Source organism: Prunus persica, chromosome G3 (genome assembly GCF_000346465.2).
Source record: "Prunus persica cultivar Lovell chromosome G3, Prunus_persica_NCBIv2, whole genome shotgun sequence".
In the NCBI taxonomy this organism is placed as follows: Eukaryota; Viridiplantae; Streptophyta; class Magnoliopsida; order Rosales; family Rosaceae; genus Prunus; species Prunus persica.
In genome coordinates, this window is record NC_034011.1 from 16,691,946 (window position 1) to 16,715,921 (window position 23,976).

Below are 23,976 nucleotides of genomic sequence, written 5' to 3' on the forward strand. Positions count from 1 at the left end.
TCAGAAATGCCAAGACCTGTTCGCCTTCACTTGGCGCGAGAAGAGCAATTTGCCGCCTCCAGTTTCATCGAGGTGTGTGAACTGTCATTTCAGTCACATCGGTTGGGAAACGACGACAAAAATACATCTATACCCATTGTTTTCTTGGTCCACAAATACTCGTACCGTGTTAATTGAATAAAGTAAGGGTTTAGCGACGACGGTTGGGCATATGGATTCCTGCTACGTTGTTGGCTTGCTAGGGCTGTTGAACCCTAGTACCTTTTCACAGGCATAATGATTTAAATATCAAATTTAAGGGGGGAAATAAGTGTAGGGTTTTTCCCATATTGTTTATAACCCAGTAGGAAATTTCCCCATTATTTTCGGATTTCTCCTGCATTTGTAACGATTTTTGTAACCAAAAAAAAAAAAAGTAATTTGAAAATCCCTTTTCGCTAACATAATGATTTAAATATTGAATTTAACCAAAAACTCCTTGCGAAGTATAACCAAAAACTCTTTTCGAAGTATTCTTCCCCATAGATACGTAAGAATTTTCTGCATATTTTTCGGATTTTTCCTGCATTTTTTTAGTGAAAATAAGAAACTAATCAAACTACTTGAAGTTGCTAGAGGTTGGCAGTTGTCAGAGTTCTCAGATCAATATAATCAAGAAACTACCTAAGCATGTCTCTGATCAATGTGTATTATCGATAATGCGTTTATTGATTAAATGATAAATGTTTATAGGAGATGGAACAAAAGTTCTGAGATGTTGTTGAGAATTTTGTTTGAATCTTTAATTCCCCTTTCGATTTTCTAATGTGCATACCTTGGAATGCATGAATTGAACTATTATTGTTTATTGATAATTCTCAGTGTCAATTATTCTCACTAGTTTTTTAATAATCAAGGACCCGAGTAATTCTTGGATCATGGAAGTAATGCATGAATGCATCAAGTAATCTAGATCGGAATAGTAAAACGAAAGAAGCACAACTTTTATTCCCACAGATAGTCTTAGCTAGATTACATAAATTAATGCTTGAGCAGCAGCTGCATGCAATATTATTGAAACCCAAATCACAACATAAGGAAAACTTAAGAAAATGCCACTTTCGCAGGAAACGCGATTGCATTTAGCATATGGAACAAGCTATCTTGATAGAACGAGTGAAGTCGCATGAGAGTTTCCAGCAATGCTACCCACAAACATCAAATTAACTTCACAGGATGATCATCCTGGAAGTTTTTCGACCATGAAGGCAAGGTTTTGGGTGGGTTTTGCATTTTCTGCAGAGAGGGCATCGTCGAAGTCGGTTCCAGATCTTGGCTCTATCAGGTTTCCCATTTGCACGTGGATGAACTTGTATACGCCATCCATGTACGGTATCGGTGGTACCAAAACCACAGGCTTAAAGAGTGTACATGACCACAGGGTTTTATTTGACTGTTTCTCGTCGGCCTCGGCCACAATCCACGAACTGTCTTGGCTTGCCGCTCTCAAGTATTTGTCGTTGTAGGTGGATTTTATATGCACCAGACTGGGTTGGTTTACGTCCTTCTCCACTTTGAACCTTGCGTATTTGCTGTGACTATGCTCTCCGGAGCATTGGAGCAAATGTGGCAGCGTTGAGGTGGATTGGTCTTTGTACACCAGGTATTTCTGTTTCTTGACTGATTTAAGAGCAAGAAACTTTGGTAATTCTGCCATTTCTGATGATCTCTCGCTCGTGCTTCAATATAAGATTGATATATATATATATATATATATGTAAACTCACTTCTCTCTTTCTTTCTCTCTCGTTGCTTATTGCTTTTCCTATCTCCAACTTGCTGTGCTATTTATAATCAAGCAAGCCCAAACCATGCATGCAGCTTTCACTTAGTTTTCTTGCTGTACTGGCCCGCCATAACAGAGAAAATTGAAGCCACAAGAAGCGTGCTGACCGCACAGGGCCTCCAAAAATGAGGGGCCTCCAATTTTCTTCCCCATTTTTGTCTGACTTGCTTGACTTGCTGTCGTTTCTCTGGCCATTTTTTTTCTTTCAATTTTTGCTTGACTTGGTGTGGCTTGGTATGACGTGTATATTAGAAAACATCATATGGAACTGAAAATAGATATAGAAGACAACTGAGAGGATGTGAGTATGTGAAAATAGATGTAATTCATGCCATTAATGATGATTTTGGTTTCATTTTTGAAATTTGAAAATTTTAAGACAATTTTTTATTTTTTTTAACTTATAGGGCCTCATCAGTTTTCTTTGCACAAGGCCTCCAAATCTAATGGACCAGCTTTGTACACCATACTATCAAATTATTTATTGAATTACTAATTTACCCTAATATAAAATGATAAAAAAGGATATATTGAATTGTGAAACAAAAGTAATTTTAGTAAGTACACCCTACTCAATATATTGAACCCTAATCAAATTAGAATTTTAGAGCTTGATTCCAAACAGATTTGAGATAAAAATTCAAAGTTTTTGTTGGGTGTAAAATTTTTTTTCTATCACTTCCATAATTCCTGACATCAATGAAGAAGAAGCTTCGAGAGGAGAAAAGATTGAAGCTGCCTAACAGAATCCCTTGCCAAAAAGCCATGGTTATTCATCAAACAGGGTGAAAGCAACTTAAATATTATTTCATTTTGATCAACAAAGCTCGACAAGCTTTTATGAACTTTTGGAGGGAATTGTGGAAAGTCCACCACCTTCCTGCACCATCAGATCAGTTCTCCCCGAGTTTTGTTCGTCTGCCTGTTAATAAGATATTCACATGCATACTTCACTGGCATGTGACTGTTTATATTTCCCATTACATTTGCAGTATGCAGAAGAACCCTTCTGGTTAGTACTCATGAATTTGGTTCAACGAGTGGGTGTATCCCTGACGGTTTAGATTTGATGAAGGAAAAAGGAGTTGACAGGAACACATTTGATGAAGACGACCAATTCATGTAAAATAGGGTGTACTTAGTATTATGGTGTATCAGGGGTATTTTTGGTAGTTAAGTAGGGTGTACTTAGTTAATTTTACATTTTAATTTAAATATTAGGGTGTACTTATATCATAGAGTGTACTCAGTTAATTTTAAAATTCGTTGAACAGCACCCCACAAAAAAAAAACCAAAAAACTAAAGCGTGCTTCACATCTTCAATTAAAACAAAGATAAGCTTAGTATTTTCTTCTTTGTTGTAATGTGAACTTGATTATGTAATTTCTACTACTTGTACTTATGGGCCATAGCCATTTATCAATTATAATTATGTCATTAATTAGGATTGAACAACAAAGTTGCTCAGATGTTTACATGCTTTAATTACAAACGTATGATAGGTTTAGGAGAGTGGTACATAGTTCCAATTGTTCCTTTCACACAGACACATCTTCATTATTTTACTGAGAAACCATTTCTCTTAAGAAAAATCTATCGATTTTACGTAGTTTTGACAGTTGCGGACGATTCTTTTTAATTTCGACCCTCTACAAACAAATAAATCAAAGAAAAAAGAAGAAGAGAATATTAATTCATATATTTCAATTTCTTGTGTGAGGCTTTTAAATTCATTTCAACATAATATCAATATAAGATTAAGTTCGATTTCCTTGAGCATCATCACTGATCTGATGGCATCATATAAGTCTTTGAATTACTGAATGTGATTGATTGATTGAAACGTATTAATACAAGAATAAAGCTTGAAAGATAGCTTCATCCACAGCTTGAAAGAATAAAGTTCGTTTTCCTTGAAAGAATAAAGCTTGAAAGATAACTTCATCCACAGCTTGAAAGAATAAAGTTCGATTTCCTTGAGGCATGATGTGATTCTTTCAAAAATAGCTTCATCCACAGCTTGGAAGATAAAGAATAAAGCCTTCTTGTCCTTCTTCCGAGTCTCCTTCAGTTTGATGGTGGGAATGGGATTTGGCTATGGGGTGCGGTCTATGCAACCACCTCTTTGTCCCCTCTTGCTTCGTCTTCTTGGAGTTAGTTGTGGAAGATCAATCATAGTAATCCCAATAATCCGAAGCATTATGGTAACCAGGCCTAGAAGAGAGATTTTGTATGAGGCAAGGCCATTGAAAATCGTAATGGATACCAAAATCAATTATGTGGATCCTTGTTGCTTTCTCACCTACATTCATTATTGTCTTATTTGACAAGAAATTTGATAGCTTCTTAAATGGACAAGTGGCAAGATAAAGATGGTCAGCTTTCTCTCATCTTCAAAATCAGGATTTGCAGCCATGGGAGGTGGGTTGAGGAAGGAATAGAGCGTGGAGAGAAGAGAGAGAGAGAAGAGAGAGAGATGCTTTTGCCCCTCAATTTCACAGAACAATTGACAGACTTTGACGGTAGGACCGTTTCGATACTAAATGGAGAATTACAGGACTATTGAAATGAAAATATATTTTTGTTTGTGAACCAAAATAAAACTTGAGCAATAGTTGGGGGACCATTTCGGTCAATAACTCAATAATTTACCCTTTGTCAATAAGGGAGAGAGAATTCAAACTTGGGACCTCTTATAACATTGGAAAGAGAAGTACCACCAAACCAATAGCTAGTTGGTTGTACACATTTAAAATCACTAAAATCACAACTCAATCTACCCAATTGTAATGGAAAAAGAAAAAAAAAAAAAACCTTCTTGTTCAAGTTTAACAATCCAATATTTACTATTAAACATTGTTACTAATTTTTCCATTGGTTATCCAATTGCACCTTCGCTGGGTGTTTTAATGAATTAATTCTAATATAATATATAGAAATTATTAAAAGATAAAATTTACAACTTCATCATTTAAAATTTCATTATTTGGATATCAATAAATTATTGAAAATAATTAGAAATAAAAATTAAGTGATGGTTGTTAATACCGAATTTTTATTACGGAAATATTTATTAGAATTAAAGATTAATAATAGACATTTTGAATTGTTGAAACATAAGACAAACTGAATATCCTACAAATTATTTGAGATATTATGTTTATTGATCAATACATCAAGAAACTACCTAAGTATGTCTCTGATCAATGTGTATTATCGATAATATGTTTATTGATTAAATGATAAATGTTTATAGGAGATGGAACCAAAGTTATGAGATGTTGATATATGTGTTGACAGGGGCGGAGCTACAGCCAGGCCTGCCATGGCCCTGGCCCCCCCCCCCCACTTAATTATTAATCTCTTGTAATATATTATAAAATATATGATATAGCAATACAATTACTGCAATTAGATTAGTGATGGCCCTCCTAGTTGAAGATGAAAAACCTAGTAGAAGTGATTTTGAAATTTTGGCCCATCCATACTAAGAATCCTAGCTCCGCCACTGTGTGTTGAGAATTTTGTTAGAATATGCATGGATTGAACTATTATTGTTTATCTGGCTTGACAAATCTCCATGTCAATTATTCTCACTGGTCTTGTAATAATCACGGACCCGAGAACTTCTTGGATCATGAAAGTAATGCATGAATGCATCAAGTAATCTAGATTGGAATAGTAAAACAAAAGAAGCACAACTTTTATTCCCACGGATAGTCTTAGCTAGGTTACATAAATTAATGCATGAGCAGCAGCTGCATGCAATATTATTGAAACCCAAATCACAACATAAGGAAAACTTAAGAAAATGCCACTTTCGCAGGGAACGCGATTGCATTTAGCGTATGCAATAAGCCTTTTAAACCTATAGGTGACCCTGATAGGACGAGTGAAGTCTCGTGAGGGTTTCCAGCGACGCTACCCACAAACATCAAATTAACTTAACAGGATGATCATCCTGGAAGTTTTTCGACAGTGAAGGCAGGGGTACTGGTGGGTTTTGCATTTGCGGCAGCGAGGGCATCATCCTCGAAGTCGGTTCCAGATTTTGGCTCTGTAAGGTTTCCCAATCGCACGTGGACGAACTGGTATACGCCGTCGACGTACGGTGCCGGTTTTTGCAAAACAACAGGCTTGAAGAGTGTACATGACCACAGGTTTTTATTTGGCTGTTTCTCGTCAGCCTCGGCCACAATCCACGGACTGTCTTCGCTTGCCGTTCTCAGGTATTTGTCGCTGTAGGTGGATTTCATATGCACCAGACTGGGTTGGTTTACGTCCTTCTCCGCTTTGAACCTTGCGTATTTGCTGTGACTTTCCTCTCCGGAGCATTCGAGCCTATTTGGCAGCTCTGCGGTGGATTGGTCTTTGAAGACCACGTATTTCTGGTTCTTGGCTGATTTAAGAGCAAAAAACTTTGGTAAGTCTGCCATTTCTGATGATCTCTCTCTCTCTCTCTCTCTCGTTGCTTATTGCTTTTCCTAGCTACAACCTGCTGTGCTATTTATAATCAAGCAAACCCAAACCATGCATGCAGCTTTCACTTATTTTTCTTGCTGTACTGGCCTGCCATAACAGAGAAAATTATATCCACAAAAATCGTGCTGTTAAAGGAACAAATTAACTTAATACACCATCCTACCAAACAATTTATTAAATTACTAATTTACCCTAATATAAAATAAATTGTGAAACAAAAGTAATTTTAGTAAGTACACCCTACTCAATACACCCTAATCAAATTAGAATTTTAGAGTTTAATTCCAAACTGATTTGAGATAAAAATTCAAAGTTTTTGTCGGGTGTAAAATTTTTTTTTTTTCTATCGCTTCCATAATTCCTGACATCATCAAACAGCGTGAAAGCAACTTAAATATATTATTTCATTTTGATCGGCAAGGCTGGCCAAGTTTTATGAACTTTTGGCGGGAATTGTGGAAAGTCCACCACCCGAGTTTTGTTCTTCGTGTCTGCCTGTTAATAAGATATTTACATGCATACTTCACCTTATATATATTTAATTCACTGACATGTGACTGTTTATATTTTCCATTATATTTGCAGCATACAGAAGAACCCTCAAGACAGATCATCATCTTTAAACCTTCTGGTTAGTACTCATGAATTTGGTTCAATGAGTGGGTGAATCCCTGACGGTTTAGATTTGATGAAGGGAAAAGGAGTTGACAGGGACATATTTGATGAAGACAACCAATTCATGTAAAATAGGGTGTACTTAGTATTATGGTGTATCAGGGGTATTTTGGTAGTTAAGTAGGGTGTACTTAGTTAATTTTACATTTTGATTTAAATATTAGAGTGTACTTATATCATAGAGTGTTCTAAGTTAATTTTAGAATTCGTTGAACAACACCTCACCAAAAAAAAAAAAAAAAAAAAAAAACTAAAGCGTGCTTCACATCTTCAAATAAAACAAAGATAAGCTTAGTATTATCTTCTTTGTTGTAATGTGAACTTGATCATGTAATTTCTACTACTTATACTTATGGGCCATAGCCATTTATCAATTATAATTATGTCATTAATTAGGATTGAACAACAAAGTTGTTGAGATGTTTACACACTATAATTACAGACGTGTGATGGACTCAAGATTCGAATCTCGTAGGGTCATAATATAAATGTTCCAAAGAAAATTTAAGAATGAGTTACTTTTCTCATCTATTTTTTATATTCCAAATTTTATTTCTTTCTTGGAAAATATACTTTGAATGATTTCAATTTGTCATTTTTTTATATATGTTTTTGAGTGATTTCAAGTTGTAAAATTTCAAAGCAAACCTATGCCAATTAACCAAAAAACAAAAAAACTACAACCACCTAATCAACAAATAAGCAAAAACTTCATACATATAAATCATTAATTTCATCCATGCAATTACAGATTTGATTTCCATTAAATTAAAAACAGCACACATCATCCTTATTTTGATTTTAAGATTTAGAAATAACTTGAAATGAGAAATATCACAATAAGAATAATAGGAGGTGGTGATTGGGGAGCTTGGGGTTTGGATCTGAGAAAAGAATAACAGCAACTGGGAGATGGGAAGGGTTTTTGGGATGGGATGGTTGGCTGGGTCGGGTGGTCAGTGGAAGGATACGGAAGGCATTTTTATTTTAAAATTTTCCCAGGGCCAAAACGACGTCGTTTGGCCCATGGTGTTTAAAAAAAAACAGAGTGCTTCTTCTTCCTGCTGCACGAGGCTTCCTCCCTCTTCCTGTGAGGCAAAACATCAAACCCTTGGAGGGCAATTCAAGGGGTCTCACAGCCAGCTCAAGTGGACTTCCAAGCGTACTTCCATGGTTTCCATGGGGTCGTTTGACCCCAGTGACCCCATTGTGGGTCCGTCCATTGATAGATTTAGGAGAGTGGTATGTAGTTCCAATTGTTCCTTTCACACAGACACATCTTCATTATTTTACTGGGAAAACCATTTCTCTTAAGCAAAATCTGTCGATTATGGGTTTGACAGTTGCGGACGATTATTTTTAATTTCGACCTTCTACAAACAAATAAATCAAGGAAAAAAAAGAAGAACAGAATATTAATTCATATATTTCAATTTCTTGTGTGAAGCTTTTAAATTCATTTCAACATAATATCAATAAGATTAAGTTCGATTTCCTTGAGCATCATCACTGATCTGATGGCATTAGATAAGTCTTTGAATTACTGAACGTGATTGATTGATTGGCAAGTATCCTTAATACAAGAATAAAGCTTGAAAGATAGATTCATCCACAGCTTGAAAGAACAAAGTTCGATTTTCTTGAAAGAATAAAGCTTGAAAGATAGCTTCATCCATGGCTTGAAAGATAGCTTCATACATAGCCTGAAAGAATAAAGTAAGAATAAAGTTCGATTTCCTTGAAAGAATAAAGCTTGAAAGATAGCTTCATCCACAACTTGAAAGAATAAAGTTCAATTTCCTTGAGCATCATCACAGATCTGCTGTAGTGCATGATGAGATTCTTTAAAAAATAACTTCATCCACAGCTTGAAAGATAAAGAATAAAGCCTTCTTGTCTTTGTTCCAGTCTCCTTCAGCTCAGCTCAGTGAGTTGTTGTTGAGTGATGAGGTGTAATATTAATAACTGACACAAATTAATTTGCTAATCATCCAATTACAAATACCTGCAAGTGTACAAATTTATTGGGGTATAGATTTGTAAGTACGGGGTTGATCCCATGAGGAACTGCCGGCTTATACAAAGTTATAATTTGAGCACGTAAAGAATATTTATTTAACACAACACAAAAGTAAGAACAAATTGGAAATTATGAATGAGTAAAGAAAAGTAAGAGAAATGAAACAAAACTAGAAACCCAAAATAAACACAATCAGGAATGTCTATCACCATTTTATCACCTCACCACGGTATCGCCTGTTTATCACCTAATGGACAGTGGGTCGTTTTGAAGTAGACTGAGAATTCCCCTGTTTTCAGCTTCGACCTCTGTTCAATTTTTACTTATAACTTTCCAACTGTTTATCCAAAGGTAACACCCCCGACCCAATTTAATTGTTTTATTCAATTTATCTATTTGTGAAATTACAATTTTGCCCTTAGGGGTAAGAACACTTTGGTCACTTTTTGATCCTACAGGATTTTAGGGAATTGAGTGGCACTGTTGCTTAGGGCTCGCTCTTATGATTGCGTAGACAGGCGGCACGCAAAATTCTGAGTTATAATGAACATGTAAAGGTCTAGAAACCAAAAGGACGAAATATTAAATTTTAAATTTGTTACTATATATAGCTATAATGCCCCTTTAGTGCTATAGTGCCGGCCTCTCTTATTTCTCTTATTCTCCCTCGCGATATAACCAGATTTTCTGGGTTTTTTTCATCCCCTCCTGACGCGAAAGTAGCGCCACCACTTCTGTCTTTTTTTTTTCCGCCGCCGTCTTGTCCTGGTTGCCATTGCAACCTTCACGAAAAAGGGTTAAGTTTTTCCGGCAGTGTTCTTGCATTTTCAGGCTATTTCGGCGATGGTTTTTGTCGAGTGAGGTATGAAACTTCATCTACTCTTCGTGCTTTATCCGGTTATGTAGGTATTATAGATCAATTTTGAGGTTTTATAGTTCGTTCAATATACCCATTTTTTGTCGACGTTTTCAGCTCCATCCCGGCTAGTTATGGCTAGTTTTTGGCCATGGTCCGAGAATAAAAGTCACTCCCCTTGTTAGTCTGAACGTATTGCTATAGGTATTGTAGGGTGTTATTGTTAACGTATGCATTTTGAGTTTTTTCTTTTAGCTTCCATTGATAATTTTGTAATAGGATAATCATTGTAGTTTTCCAAGCTCTAAGTTTAGATTAAGAATTACTTCTCTAGGTGTTCTTATCTACCTATATTCTGATGGAAAACAATGCGTTTGGCAAAGGTAAATTTTGCATTACACTACATTGCATTCACTAATTTATGAAGATTATGACTCACTACAAGGAAAAACCCTTTTGGCGACCACCACTTTTCGTCGCTAAAAGGTCAAATTTCGTCTCCAAAACAATTTGGCGACCAAATTATTTCGTCGCTAAGGTCGTCGCCTTAGCCTCGTGGCTAAAAGTACCAGGCGACCAAAGCTAATTTTCGTCGCCAAATTATTTAAGCGACCAAATAGTTTCGTCGCCTAATAGACTTCATTTGGTCGCCTATGAAGGTAGCCTCCCACCAAAAGACCGAAAATTAGCGCGTACTTAAAAGGGATTGGGCGACCAAATGTAATGTTCGTTGCCAATAGGTCTAAGAGATTTCGTCGCTGAAGCTACTTCTTTCGTCTCTAAAATGTGTTTTTTTATTTTTATTTTTTTGTCAATTAAAAAGAATGGAGAGTTTCTCAAAAACAATAAATAAACATATTGTAATTTCAGAAAACAACAAATTTAGGAAAGCAAAATCAATTGAAAATGATATAAATAAAGTTGTAAACATTCTGAGGCACACAAGCATACTAGTCATTTAAGTACACATAAATTTCGTACCCTATATCCAAAAACTAGAAGCATAAATGAATGAAGAACACTCAAAGACTAGAGTCCAGGTTCACCAAAAAATAAAAATAAAAACTAGAGACCAGGCTCCGAATTTTCTTTCCCTTTGTAACCCCAAGTTATGCACTCATTTTCTCCACATGAAGACTAGAGACCAAGCTTGTGGGATATGTACCGTGACATGAACTCATACTCTACCAATTGTTGCTTCAGCTTCTCAAACTCATTCATCATCTGCCTCTACAAAAGAAACAAAATAAAGCAATGTCAAATATGTATATACAGAGTAACACAAAAGACAAATTGGTATTAATGTGGTACATCTTTGATCTGCTCTATCACTTTCCTTTTATTGCTATATATGCAGATACACAAAAGCACAAACAAGCCCAATTTAAAATCTCCTACTTACGTATCAAGAAAAAACAAACTTAAACCCAAAGCAGACTAATTTTCTTATAAAAATAGAGTGCATTGTTTTTCATCTCAATTTCATTTGCAACTTATAACTCACATGGTATCCAAAATTTCAGGCAGTGCATGACAACTCAATCAAGTTAACTTCAGAAAAATGAGAGAACAATATATAATCAATGAAAGAATTATTGACAGAGGCTGATCAAGGAGTTTCTTAGGGAAATTTCAAGTCGAATGCAAATAGCTGGAAGAAAAAGAAATCAGGCAATGAAATTGGAAAATTAATTCATGTCAGCTAATCTGAAGACTGTAGCATATGGAGAATATAAGATATCGTCATATATAGGAATATAATTCATCAAAAGCAAGCACTTGGTAAACTAGGATAAGTATCACAGAAGTAATGAATGTACCCTTGCTTTTCTTTTAGCCATTTGTCAATGCATTCCATATGAAATTCATCACAACACAGGAGAACTCTTATTTTATCTCCTCCATCATACTCAGCCAAGCAAATTAACACATGCTCATAGGATCAACATCAGAAAAACTCTCTTGAACAACAACAGACTTAATTAGAATTAAAACATTGCTACATAAAAAAATATTTTTAAAATGGGGATACAATATGTATAGATACTTTCAAGTTTGAACCAGTAAATCCTCAATCTATGAGTCAAAATAAATCATGTTGAATGAGGACTGAAGTTGTATAAAAAGGTAATTTGAGGTTGGAATGAACACTGAGAAATGATGTTGCTGAGCTACTCTACCTTTCAGTTGTTTTTCCATTTTATTTGAGTTAAACTAATTTGGTCCCTGAATTAGATATTTATTTGGACCACTGAATAAGTTCAAATTAAACTTTTAATAGATATGGCCCCAAATTAGGGCCCAATCCAGAACACAGTTTGTTCATGGAGCTGGCCTTAGTATAGATATTCAACACAGACTAGTCAACTAGAGACACCACAGAGGTATGCAATACAATTTACTTGCATTCAATTTCTACACAAAACTAACCTTTTAGATTGATATAGCCATTCATTGCAAACTGAAATTTCATAGCCATGAGAATACAAATAGATAGTAGCAAACAGTTTCATGTGGATAATGATAACAATATTTTGAAGCAAATATACCTCTTAACCAAAAAGCAAGATTTTTAGCTATCCATACCTCTTGACAGAATATAGCCTCTTAAGCAAGTATTTCAAACTGAAACCTAAAGCAAAACATAAAACAAACTCTGTTAGACACCATAAAATTTAAAAAAACAGCAGAAATAGTACAAAACAGTTAATTTTCGTAATCTATGCCAATACCATGGCCTGCTGCTAACCAAATCCCTAAGAAGACCCATCAGTTTCTCATAATCCTGGAGACTCAAAATTAACCAAAAACTTCTCCAAGAATGTTACTTAACGAACATACTCTTCTAAAATTGCTGACTAGCAAAGAAATCCTCTCATTTAAGTTAATTGAGAAAACAAAAAGGATCCCACTAGAGAACAAGCAATGTACATATGATTTTCAAGTGTAGAACACTATAATCATTTAAAAAGTACCAAAAAAATTGAAGCAGCTAGATAATTGATTTTACAAAAGAAAAACATAGCAAAAGACTTAATTTTGGGAGAGGTTGAGACCAAATTAGTCTCCAGACTCAAAATAGTCTAAACCTCTGCCCTTAATTTCAATGAACATCACAATCGAAAACATAAAAACATAACACTATAAAAACAAGATTATTTTTTTGCTTATTAATCCAAACCATCATAATGAAAGCAATCATAAAAGGGGCAAATATCCAAGGTAAAGCCCCAACATAAAACCACATAGCCTTACATCTTCTGTCAAAATTAGTAGCATATATTCAGCTTTCAACATAATGCCAAGCAACAGACTCAAGGTTAGACATGAAGGAATAAGCACATATTACTTATCAACTTTCTATATAGAATCAACATGTGTAGTATCAAGAACAAAACTTTAAGAAGACAAGGAGTTTCCCTCTTTTCGGCAAGGCCAATTCCCATATTTTATCATGCATTCACAGAAGTAGCATATTTTCCTGATTCTGAAACAGAAATCTCACCGTCATTTTTTAACAAACAATGAATTTCTCATGTGTGTGAGAGAGATAACAGAATCAGGGTTCATTTGTAAGTGCCAGATCAAAATATGGCAAACCCAAAACTCAAAACTAAAAAATTCAAAGAAACTGGCATTCATACCTAAAGAGAGGCAATAGAAGAGGGAAATGGCTGAGGAGATTCTAGAGATTCAAGAAAATTAGGGTCAGAGAGATGGTGTCCATACCTGAAGAGAGGCAGCAGAAGAAGCAAGTGGCTGAGGAGATTCTAGAAAATTAGGGGCAGAGAGAGGGGGGAAATAAGTAACTCATGCCAAGAGAAATCATAGGGGAAGAGAGTTTCTATATGACTAGTCGTCGTCGGTGGACAATTGTTCTGCCGACGCCGGAGTAACGGTGGTGTGCGCGATGCTGAGAGGAGGTATAGAGAAGTGAATTGGGCAGAGAGAGGAGGGTTCGGAAAGGAGATTTTTTTTATTTTTAATTTAAGTCTCCAGAATCAGCCACAAAAACGTTTGGTGGCCAAACAGCAAGGTCAGTAAAAATGACGTAGTTTTTAATAGGCCTGGGCACGGTTCGGGTCGGGTCAAATTTTGGCCGACCCGCGAGCCAAACCGAAGGAGAGCTCGGTTCTCGGGTCGGGTCGGGTCTAGGATGAAACCCGAAAATGAGCCGAACCGAAAATGGGCTCGGGTCTCGGGTCGGTTCTGGCTTCTTCTCGGTTTGGGCTTGGGCCCATTTTTTCAATTTTCCAAAAGCCCAAATCTTATTTATTTTCGGCCAAAAAAAGCCCAAATCATATTTTTTTTAGTAAAACAAAGCCCAAATCCGATTTCCTTTCAGCCAAAACCCTTTTTTTTGTTGTCAAATTGCCAAAACCTATTAAATTCTTATGAACAAGCCCAAAACACTTTTTACTTCTCTTTCAAAACCTGAAATTATGTAAATTCAAGCTATAAAAATCCATCATTCCAATCTAAGTTTCTAAACTAAATAAATCTCACATACACACATTCAATTCAACCAACCAACCAAGGAAAGGAAATATAATCTCTTACAAACCATTACAAAAAATAATACACAAACCAAATTAAACTTATGACATTAAAGATTACAACCCATCACAAAAATACACATAGAGATAATATCCTTGCAAAAAATCTGCTGCATCCATTCTTCCAAAAGCCTTCACAAAGCAACCTACACAACACTTAAAAGAATTAACACAAAGTTTCACCATCAACAAATCATAATTAAAATAAGATGCAATAAAAATACCTTCCAACATATCTTAATCACACTAAGAAGGGAGAGTCTTATGCAAATTTGTCATGGATGTTTTACTCCCCATTTCTACAAAATATAATAAAATAAATCAAACCAATTTGAGTTAGAACACATAAAAATAAGAAAAAAAACACATTTAAACTGTCAAAACAGATTTTCCTATGCATACAACTCCCTAAACATATATCCTATCCAAAAATCAGATTACAAAAACAGATTACAAACACAGATTGCAAACACAGATTTAAATAGATTACAAACACAGATTTAAACAAAAACATATTACAAACACAGATTTAAACAAAAACAGATTATAAAAACAGATTACAAAAACAGATTACAAAAACAGATTATAAAAACAGATTACAAAAACAGATTACAAAAACAGATTACAAACACAGATTGCAAACACAGATTTAAACAGATTACAAACACAGATTTATACAGATTACATAAACAGATTTAAACATATTACAAAAACAGATTTATACAGATTACAGAAACAGATTTAAAGAGATTAGCAGCAGCAACGAATATTTACCTCCATTTAAGCAAAATTTTCCAAACTTTCAAAGCTCAGAATACCAGCAGCAGCAGCATGAGGCAGCAGGCGGCAGCAGGCGGCAGCAGCAGCAGCAGCAGCAGGCAGCAGGCAGCAGCAGCAGCAGTGACGCTAAACAACTGTGAATGAAATCAAAAAAAGGGCTAGGTTACAAACAAGCTTCATTTGTTCCATAAACAAGCTTCACTCAAAACAGCAACAGCAAAGATAGATATACATTACAAAAAGTAAATCATATGGGGACACAAATGAAAGACTGAAATGAACTTAAGTGCAATAAAATAGGGTCCAACAGAAAAGTATGAATCAAAAGAGAGCAGCATAGAAAAGCATAAACGAAATCAAACAAGAATGTTCCATCCACATATCATATTGGCCACCACAGTTTTTGCATCACATGTAGCAATCATCATTGAGCATATGATTTTCAAGAAAAAGAAAGATGAAACTGTAGCAAGGAAAGAAATGAAATTATTTTCGAGTTATCAATTTTAGAATAGTTGCAAGTTCAAGGAAAAAAAAATTTGGTTCAGTTCTAAGACAATGCAGGAAAAGAAAGAAACTACAAGCTTGGACTATCAGAAACTTTATTCTTTTGAACCTTAAAAACTGAAAATTAGTCAGCGAGAACTAATAAATCTATTCGGCATGGTTGAAATGAGCTTCACTTTCTAGAAATTAAATATTTTTAAATCTTGGATTTTCCAGGCAACCAAGCAGAATTCAATCCTTCACTTTGAATAGAATAGACTCTCAAATTCCTGATTTCAAACAACACTACATCTTTCTATAAACTGAACTAAGTCAACTGGCTGACTAAGAACTTCAAATCTTTAACACAACTACAGAAAGCGCCGAAACCAGTGGCCCTCTGAAAATTGTGAAAGAATAAAACATACTCATATCAAAGAAAAGCCACAAAAATTGCTTGCACATTAAATACCAAAAATCCATACATCGAAAGTAAAGCCATGTGGAGCTGATGATATAAAAATATGTAATTCTAATGCACACATTCAATTTTAAGCCACAAATAGAGATTGAGACAGAAATATTTATACCTTCAATTTTGCCTATTAATCCAAACCCACAGAGACTAAGCACAACTACTGCAAAATTAAGAACAAATTGTGTTAATTACAACAGAATACCAAAATTTCAAAACCCTAATAATCTACTAAATTAGGGAAAATGAAAACAACTAAGAATTCAAACCAAATACATACAAATTACCTTAGAATGAACCAGAGCCCTCCAGAATTTACAAGGATTCGCTCCAAAAACCAATAAAATTGGATGATGTTTGGTTCGGTTTGGAGAAAGAGAATGAGTCTCGCGCGACTCTAAGAGACTTAAAGATGTGAAGAGTGAGAGAGAGCCAAGGGACGAGTCGAGAGAGAGACAGAGAGCCAAGGGACGGCGGCCGATGAGGTGAGGGTTAGTCTCAGATCAGATCGGGAGAGAAATAGTAGGGTTGAGTTTCGTGAGTTTCGTGAGTTTCGTGAGTGAGAGAGAGAGAGAAAGAGACGGCCGAGTGAGTAAGAGAGAGTCTGAGAGGGTTATTGAAAAAATAATAAACAAATAATTGAGAGAGGTTCTAATATAGTGCAAGCAGACCCACCCAAAGTTCTTATTTAAGCCAATGAGACAACGCCATGTGTCAAATGCATATATAATTAAATAATGGTCGGTTCGGTTCAGGTCCACCGGTTCAAAAAATTTTAGACCCGAAGGCTGAACCGAAGTCAACGGTTCGGTTCAGGTCCAGCGTTGACTTTTTCGGTTTGGTCAAAAAAACCTTATTTTTCGGTTTGGTTTGGTTTGGTTCGGTCGGTTTGATCGGTTTATCGGTTTTTATGCCCACCCCTAGTTTTTAAAATTTCAATTCGTAAAACCTCTTATTGGCGACGAAAATATATTAGTCGCAAACCTCATGAAATATTTAGGCGCGAGTTTTCTTTTCGAGACCATTCTGGCAAATTTGGCAACCAATCATTTTCGTTGCCCCTAATTTTTCATTTTTCTGTGCGCACCATTTCAAAAAATGGCGACCAAACACATGTTTGGTCGCCAAATTGTCAGCTGGCCACAAAAAATTTCGGTTGCCTTTGAATAATAGTTGGTCGCCATTCCGTTCGCTGAAGTCTTATAGTTAACGAAACCTTTGGCGACCAAATTGCATAATTTTGTCGCCCATAAGCTTCTTTTGGCGACCAAAATTTGGTTGGTCGCAGGGAATTTGGTCGCGAAAAAGTTTTTTCTTGTAGTGACTAGTCATCTTGCATTCGTATGACTAGTCAACCTTTGTTTCAATTAGGATTTCCAGCTCACTGTTTCTAGCTGGAGTTTAACCATTTTTTTGTCATTTTCTTTGAATTTCTCAGCTACCATGTGTCTATTCTCACCTAGGAATTTTTGGTAAAAGCCAAAGAATTCCTCATTTGGCAGCTATCACTTTTGTAGGCAAGTTTTGGAAAATTTTTCTGTAAACTTTCTCTTCTTCCTCAAGTGTAACCTTCATATTTTTCATCTTTGAATTTTCCAAAATGTTTCTTTTTGAAAACTACATTTGAAATATGAAAACCTCATTTTGCTAGATCAAACACTCTCTCATATATATCTAGGTCAGATTCAAGATTGATTTCTTCAAGAGTATGGTTTCTTGAAGAAATTGGTCATTCTCCTTTGAATCTAAATTTTGGTTTCTGTCTGAGTTGGAGCTTGCAAGCTGGTGCCATGGGATGAATGAGCTGGAGAAGGAGCTGCCATTGCCATGAAGAACTGAGCTTCAAGCTTTGCTAAGTTGGAGAAGAAGATTGCACAAAGGAGGCATAGCTCATCTTCCTAAATAGATCTAGGTTTTTCTTGAGCTTGCTTGTGTTCCTTTGTAAGAATCTTTCCCCAGTTTTCCCAATGGTGGGTTTCTGGGTGAACAATTTTTGATTGCATCTCTGTAATTTTTCTGTGTTTCTGTTCTTGGTGGTTGACTAGTCATCGTATGAATTCTGGGTTTGTGTTCTTGATGGTTGACTAGTCATCATATGAATTGTGGTTGACTAGTCATCGTATGAATTCCGAGTTTGTGTTCTTAGTGGTTGACTAGTCATTGTATGAATTCTGGGTTTGTGTCCTTATAGTTGACTAGTCATCATTATCTGCTATTTGGTGTTTACTTGATTATGATGATTTCACACATTTTCACCATAGTTATTGCTAGCACAGGGGATGCCTAGATTGACGGGTCCTTATGAGTGCCTAGGTTGTCACTAGTAATCTTCTAGGGTTGCAGGTACATTGTGGCATGCTCTGTGTGTGTTCTTGATTGTGGTTGTTCATGCCTAGCAGTTGACTAGTCATAAGTGTACTTGGTCAAGGTCTAAAGTGTGTGAAGATTGTTGCGTTTTGTTTAAGTGTCGAAAAAGTTACCCCTTGTCACCTAAGTACCAATTTCAATTGGTATTAGAGCACCAGCTCTTAACAATTGGTATTAGGTGTGCAAACATAAAAATGGATCAAATTGCTCCTTGCATTCATGATGAGCTTGCCTTGTTTGTTAAGAATTATAGAAGGGTTGTCAAAGATAAAACCAAAGTCACTAGGAATTGTCAGAATCTTCCTAGTTCGTCTACATGTGTGTCTCAAGACAATGTTTTTAAGAGAATGAATTTTTTGGACACTTATGGCTTTAGGGAGAACAAAAGTTTGAAGGGTCTTGTAAAGTGCTATCTATGTAGTGGTGCTGGTCACATTGATGTGGAATGTGCAAATAACGACATGACAGAGTCTAGAGAAGAGTCAATTAGTGCACAATGGAGTGATAATGATAGTAACGATTCCAATAACTATCTCACTTCATCTTATGAAGACGCAAATAATTTTGCCCTTGTTGGTTCTGTTCATAACTCTAGCCTTGCTAGAGTTCATGTAGTTAAGGAAGGAAAATCTGATTCAGGAAATGAATATGTGTCTAGAGATGATAGGCAGGATAACCAGTCATACAGGGAACATGATGACCAGTCATACAAGGAACAAGATGACCAGTCATACTTGGGTATGTGTGAAAAGTATGATGTCATTTTTACTGAAACTTTCAAGCTTAAGGAAAGAAATCTCTTACTTGAAGGGAAGGTAAAGAACCTGGAAATTCTTAATTGCACTTTGAAAGAAGCAAATAATGAATTGAGTGAAAATGTTGAACCTTGGAGAGTGAAAGGGATTCATTGATTGCCATTAAAAATGACATTTCAAACCAAGTGAATGTGCTCAAGGAAAACAACTTGATTTTCCAAGCCTCCAACAAGAATTTGTTAACTCAGATAAATGAGGCAAATGACATGGTGATCAAGCTTACCATAGGGGCTAAAAAAGTGGATAAAATGTTGAATATGGGTAAGGTTCATGAAGACAAAACTGGTTTTGGTTATGGTTGTTTTAGTTTATGTGTTCCTCCTCCTTTGACCACATTTGTCAAGGAGTCAAATACAAAGTTTGATGTTTTAGAGCCAACTAGGACTCAAAGATTCATTCCTACTTGTCACCATTGTGGTGTGAAAGGTCACATTCGACCTAGGTGTAATGCTCTAAGGAATGTGTCTAGAGCAACCAATGCAAATGGCTTTAAGAACCATGTTTCATCTCTTAAAACATGTGAGCTTGCAAAATCTGTTCTTTGTAAAAGGAATAAACATTCTTCACTTGCAAAATTTGGTTTCCCAAAACCAAAAAGGTTCATTCCTACTTGCCATCATTGTGGCACATTACTACACATAAGACCAAAGTGTTTTGAGCTTAGGAATTTTGAGAAAAAGTCTTTTGTTCATTTCAAGAAAGTAAATGATGACTCACTTCAAACTCAAGTGAATGATCTTCTTTATAAAGTTGTCAAAATTCCTAAGTTGATCTCTTTACCTCATAAAGTTTCAAAAGTGAAGCAAGTTTGGGTCAAGAAGGAAGACCATGTTCTTCTTCATATTAGTTACTAGTTTATTCGTGTTATGTATCTAGACCATTCTCTTGTTTATGTGTGCTTCGTGGAGTCTAGATACATTGTCATGTATGTGCATTTTACTTGTTATTTTCTTTATTTTGGTCTCACAATTTCACCTTGTGCACATCATTCATCTCTCACAGTACTTTGGATATCATATTCCTTCAAACTTCATGATGTGTGAAATCTTGTAGATGTTTGACTAATTGACTTAAGGTATTTTCTTACATAAGAGATCTTGGTGAAAATAATGTCTTGAAATTTGTGCATATTAAGAAGCAACTAGCTGTTTTTAACTCTCAACTGCTAGATACTTGAAGGTATTGATTTCCTTCAAAGATCTATTAGGTTGTCCAAAATGGATTAACTTGTGTTTTCAATTTCATGTGCTTACAATCTGAATTTCCATTTTGTTTGTGTTAAAAAAAAAAAATTTGCATGTAAGCTCTCTTCTCTCAAAATGCATGATTCTTATGAGTGGGAGTCTTTTCATGATGTTGTAGGTGTGAAAGAGTTTTCCCCATTCTTGTCTATAATTTTGAGCTTTTTTGTTGAATATACTTGTGTTGCATGATATGCTTTGAGCTATCTATAAAGTGTCTAAGATCACTTCTAGTTGTCTTTCTACCTTGATCTTTTGATCCATTTGGAAATCAAAATGCAAATAAATTGTTGGAGTAAAAGCCTTGGAAAAGCATTGTCCACAAATATAGAAAAAGCATTTTCGGACAAGCAAGTGTGCTATACTTATTTTTTTAAAAGGTAAAAGCGCTTGGAAGAGCATTGTACACCAACAAATAGAAAAGCAAAATTGTACAAGCAAGTGTGTGCTATGCCTTTCTAAAATATTGATAAATGTCAACTTTTGGATCACATTTCTTGGTAGGGTTTATGCCTTGATTTCTAGAACTTATATTAGATTTGATGCTTGGAAAGTCTCATGCAACTCTTGGAAATCATTACTGAAGCTCATATTGAATTAGACCTCCTTTTTCCCAAACTCCTACTCTATGCTTGATGAGAGGTTCTAACTTATGTATCTCATTGATTTTGGGAATTGAGTGCTTACATTGCTTTGGCATGTTATTCTTTGTAGTTCAACTATTTCCCACTTGTGTTTTTCCAAATAACCTAAGCACATGTTATGGAGATGCATGTTGTTCTATTGCATGACGTTTTTCTAATCCAAATTATAGTTGCTTCCATCTCAATATGGCTTATTATGCTTTGATATCTCTTTGTATGCTATGCTTTGGGTCAATGTGTTTCATGCTAGCTTTCTGGAAATCATTTCTGCCTCGCATGACTAGTCATCCAATCTAGCATTCTTTGTGTCTCACTGATTCATTATTGGTTGCATTTTTGTTGTGTTATTTGTTGTGCTTAAGGGGACTCTACACTTTATGCATTCGAGCACTTTTCTTTTGATGTGGTTTGGACTGTTTTGAGTCTTATTGTATGCATTTGTGACCATACTTTGGAGTCATTGACTACTTGGTAGTCTTTCTTGTATCTCTTTGGCTATGATAATCCGTACTTTGCTTTAGCAAAGCTTCTTCATTGACATGTCATGGGTTTGGTCACACAATTGAGAATTCTGTGAGTTTTCTTGTTTAAGTAATGTTGGTGTTTGTTTTCTGCGCCCATATGACTAGTCATATATACTAGTCATTGGTCACTGGTATCGGTTTGGTCTTAATGTATTTAATCCTTCTTGGATTTGACCCATGTTACCATATGTGACATGGTTGTCTTTATTGTGGTTTCCTTAAGTCACTTTTGAGTAGACTTCTATTGATGTTGTTGCTTTACGCAACTCGAATGATGATTGTCTTGGCTGCAATCTCCTGTTTTGAATTTATAGGTCTATTGCACTTTGTGATTTTTCCATTAAAGGGAGCTTGTTAATTTAGTTGTCCTTGGAACACTTTGTTATGTAGTGAACTGCTTACTTCTTGTTAGGATTGATCTCGGTTATGGATTTCCTTTATTATTTAGAGCTTTAGTTCTCAGCACTTAGACTTTGGCTATAGGAGGAAAATGCATTGTTGTTTTGAAGAGGAGTGGCTTATGCATTATCCTAGCTTACTTTAGATTTGCGTGGGTGTGATTGTTGTTTTTCCTTAGTGACATGCATTCTTTGGTTATTTTCACATCTTTCTTTGTGTCAAATGTTTTGTACCTTATTTTCATCTTGGAATGTCTTCTTTATTATGTGCATTGCTTGTCCAAAATAGTATCATTTTGGTCTGCTACATAACGAGTCATCTTGATAAGTTGTCTTATCTTTTTGAATTTTCTTGTTGTTGTCATTAGTGGCCTTCACTAGCTTGATCCTTGTGCTGATAACGACATGAAAATATATACTCCAGTCACACAACACATAGATGTTCCCACATTTCAAACTTAGCCTAACATGATCCTTGTAAATCCTTACAAGTTTGCTGTGCTATATGAGTTTTGGATTGTTGGCTAATTTATTTTGTTGGGGGAGTTTCTTTGAGATGCATGTGTTTGGCAACATTCTTGCTTATTGTTTTTATCATTTTCATACATCAATGTTGCCATCCTAAGCCCTATCTCGATTGATTTGCTCTCTTTTGTTCTTTGCTGTGTCTATGAGGTTATTGCTCTTTTGATGCCACCTCAAATTTAGACATGCGTGACTAGTCCATTTCACTAGTCCACTCGCTTCTTCTTGTGCTTTTTGGAAAGCTATGTTGTGTTTTTTGGACAGCCTAGAGACTTATTTCTTGAGTTCTTTCTCACATGTCTTCAATTTTGAGCAAAAATTTAGGTTTCATCTTGCTTGGTGCTTTCTTCAAATTAACAATGATTGATGCCTTAATTTTTGAAATCTTAGTGCTCTGTCTTGATTTTGCACTATGGTGTGTAAAAAAAAATTCATTGGTTGTCCCTTATTTTGATAAATATATTGCTTAAACTCTGTCTTTTTAGGGGAGTTTCTTTATGTGTAATGTGTACACATTGAAATTAAATTCAGCCACTTGATTTTAATTGCTTTAGGTATGATTCCTTGCAACTTGTGCTCCATTTCTTATTCTTTTTAGTCTGATGCACTTTTGTGTTTGTTGGCTATTTATGGACAGTTTGTTGGATTAGTACATCAAAGGTTAATTCCTTTATGTTATATGATACTCAGGGGGAGCATTTTTGGACAGGTTGGGTGGTATATTTTTGTAATCTCATTGTGGGGATCTCTTTACTTGGGTAGTCTGTGCAACTTGATAGGGGGAGTTGTCTTGTATTGTTTTGAACAAATGTTGTTTTGCTTTGTAATCAAACCGTGTCATGTGCATATTGTTCAAATATGATTATGTGACTTGTGTTTAATTCACTCGATTACTGTTTCTCAATATTTGCCTTTTTGTTCTTTCCTTATCAACAAGGGGGAGAACACTCTCAATCCCATATTGCATATATTGCATATTGCTTCAAATTTCTGTGATATAATATGCTTGTCTTGTGCCTGGGAGTTTGGTTGTTGTTTTGCAGGTACTTTATTTCATCATCTCCATAGGTTTGGTTTTGGGTTGAGTGTATTTAGAGAGTGTGTTGTCAAGGAAAGCCAAAAAGGGGGAGATTGTTAATGTATGCATTTTGAGTTTTTTCTTTTGGCTTCCCTTGACAATTTTGTAATAGGATAATCATTGTAGTTTCCCAAGCTCCAAGTTTAGATTAAGAATTACTTCTCTAGGTGTTCTTATCTGCTTGCATTCTGATGGAAAACAGTGCGTTTGACAAAGGTAAATTCTACA

At 35.5% G+C, this 23,976-nt stretch overlaps 2 protein-coding genes and 1 long non-coding RNA gene across 6 annotated transcripts; all 3 read right to left on the reverse strand.

Annotated features, from left to right (window-relative positions):
- Positions 1,220-1,696, reverse strand: LOC18781807. The gene has a single exon (XM_007217535.1). It carries the CDS (start codon positions 1,694-1,696, stop codon positions 1,220-1,222), a length of 477 nt encoding a protein of 158 aa, XP_007217597.1.
- LOC18784230 lies at positions 5,783-6,262 on the reverse strand. The gene has a single exon (XM_007215030.2). It carries the CDS (start codon positions 6,260-6,262, stop codon positions 5,783-5,785), a length of 480 nt encoding a protein of 159 aa, XP_007215092.1.
- On the reverse strand, positions 10,741-16,766 carry LOC109948176. Of its 4 annotated transcripts, none has more exons than XR_002270781.1 (7): positions 16,444-16,766; positions 16,272-16,319; positions 15,190-15,329; positions 14,640-14,714; positions 13,589-14,561; positions 12,446-12,491; positions 10,741-11,083 (listed from the first exon to the last, which is right to left on the reverse strand). It is a non-coding gene; the product is annotated as an uncharacterized LOC109948176 (long non-coding RNA). The 4 variants fall into 4 exon arrangements; XR_002270780.1 differs by having other exon boundaries at positions 10,741-11,089; XR_002270782.1 differs by having other exon boundaries at positions 10,741-11,089; positions 12,409-12,491.

Coding starts and splice junctions, on each gene's coding strand:
- LOC18781807 (XM_007217535.1), bottom strand. CDS start 1,696: ATGGCAGAATTACCAAAGTTTCTTGCTCTTAAATCAGTCAAGAAACAG.
- LOC18784230 (XM_007215030.2), bottom strand. CDS start 6,262: ATGGCAGACTTACCAAAGTTTTTTGCTCTTAAATCAGCCAAGAACCAG.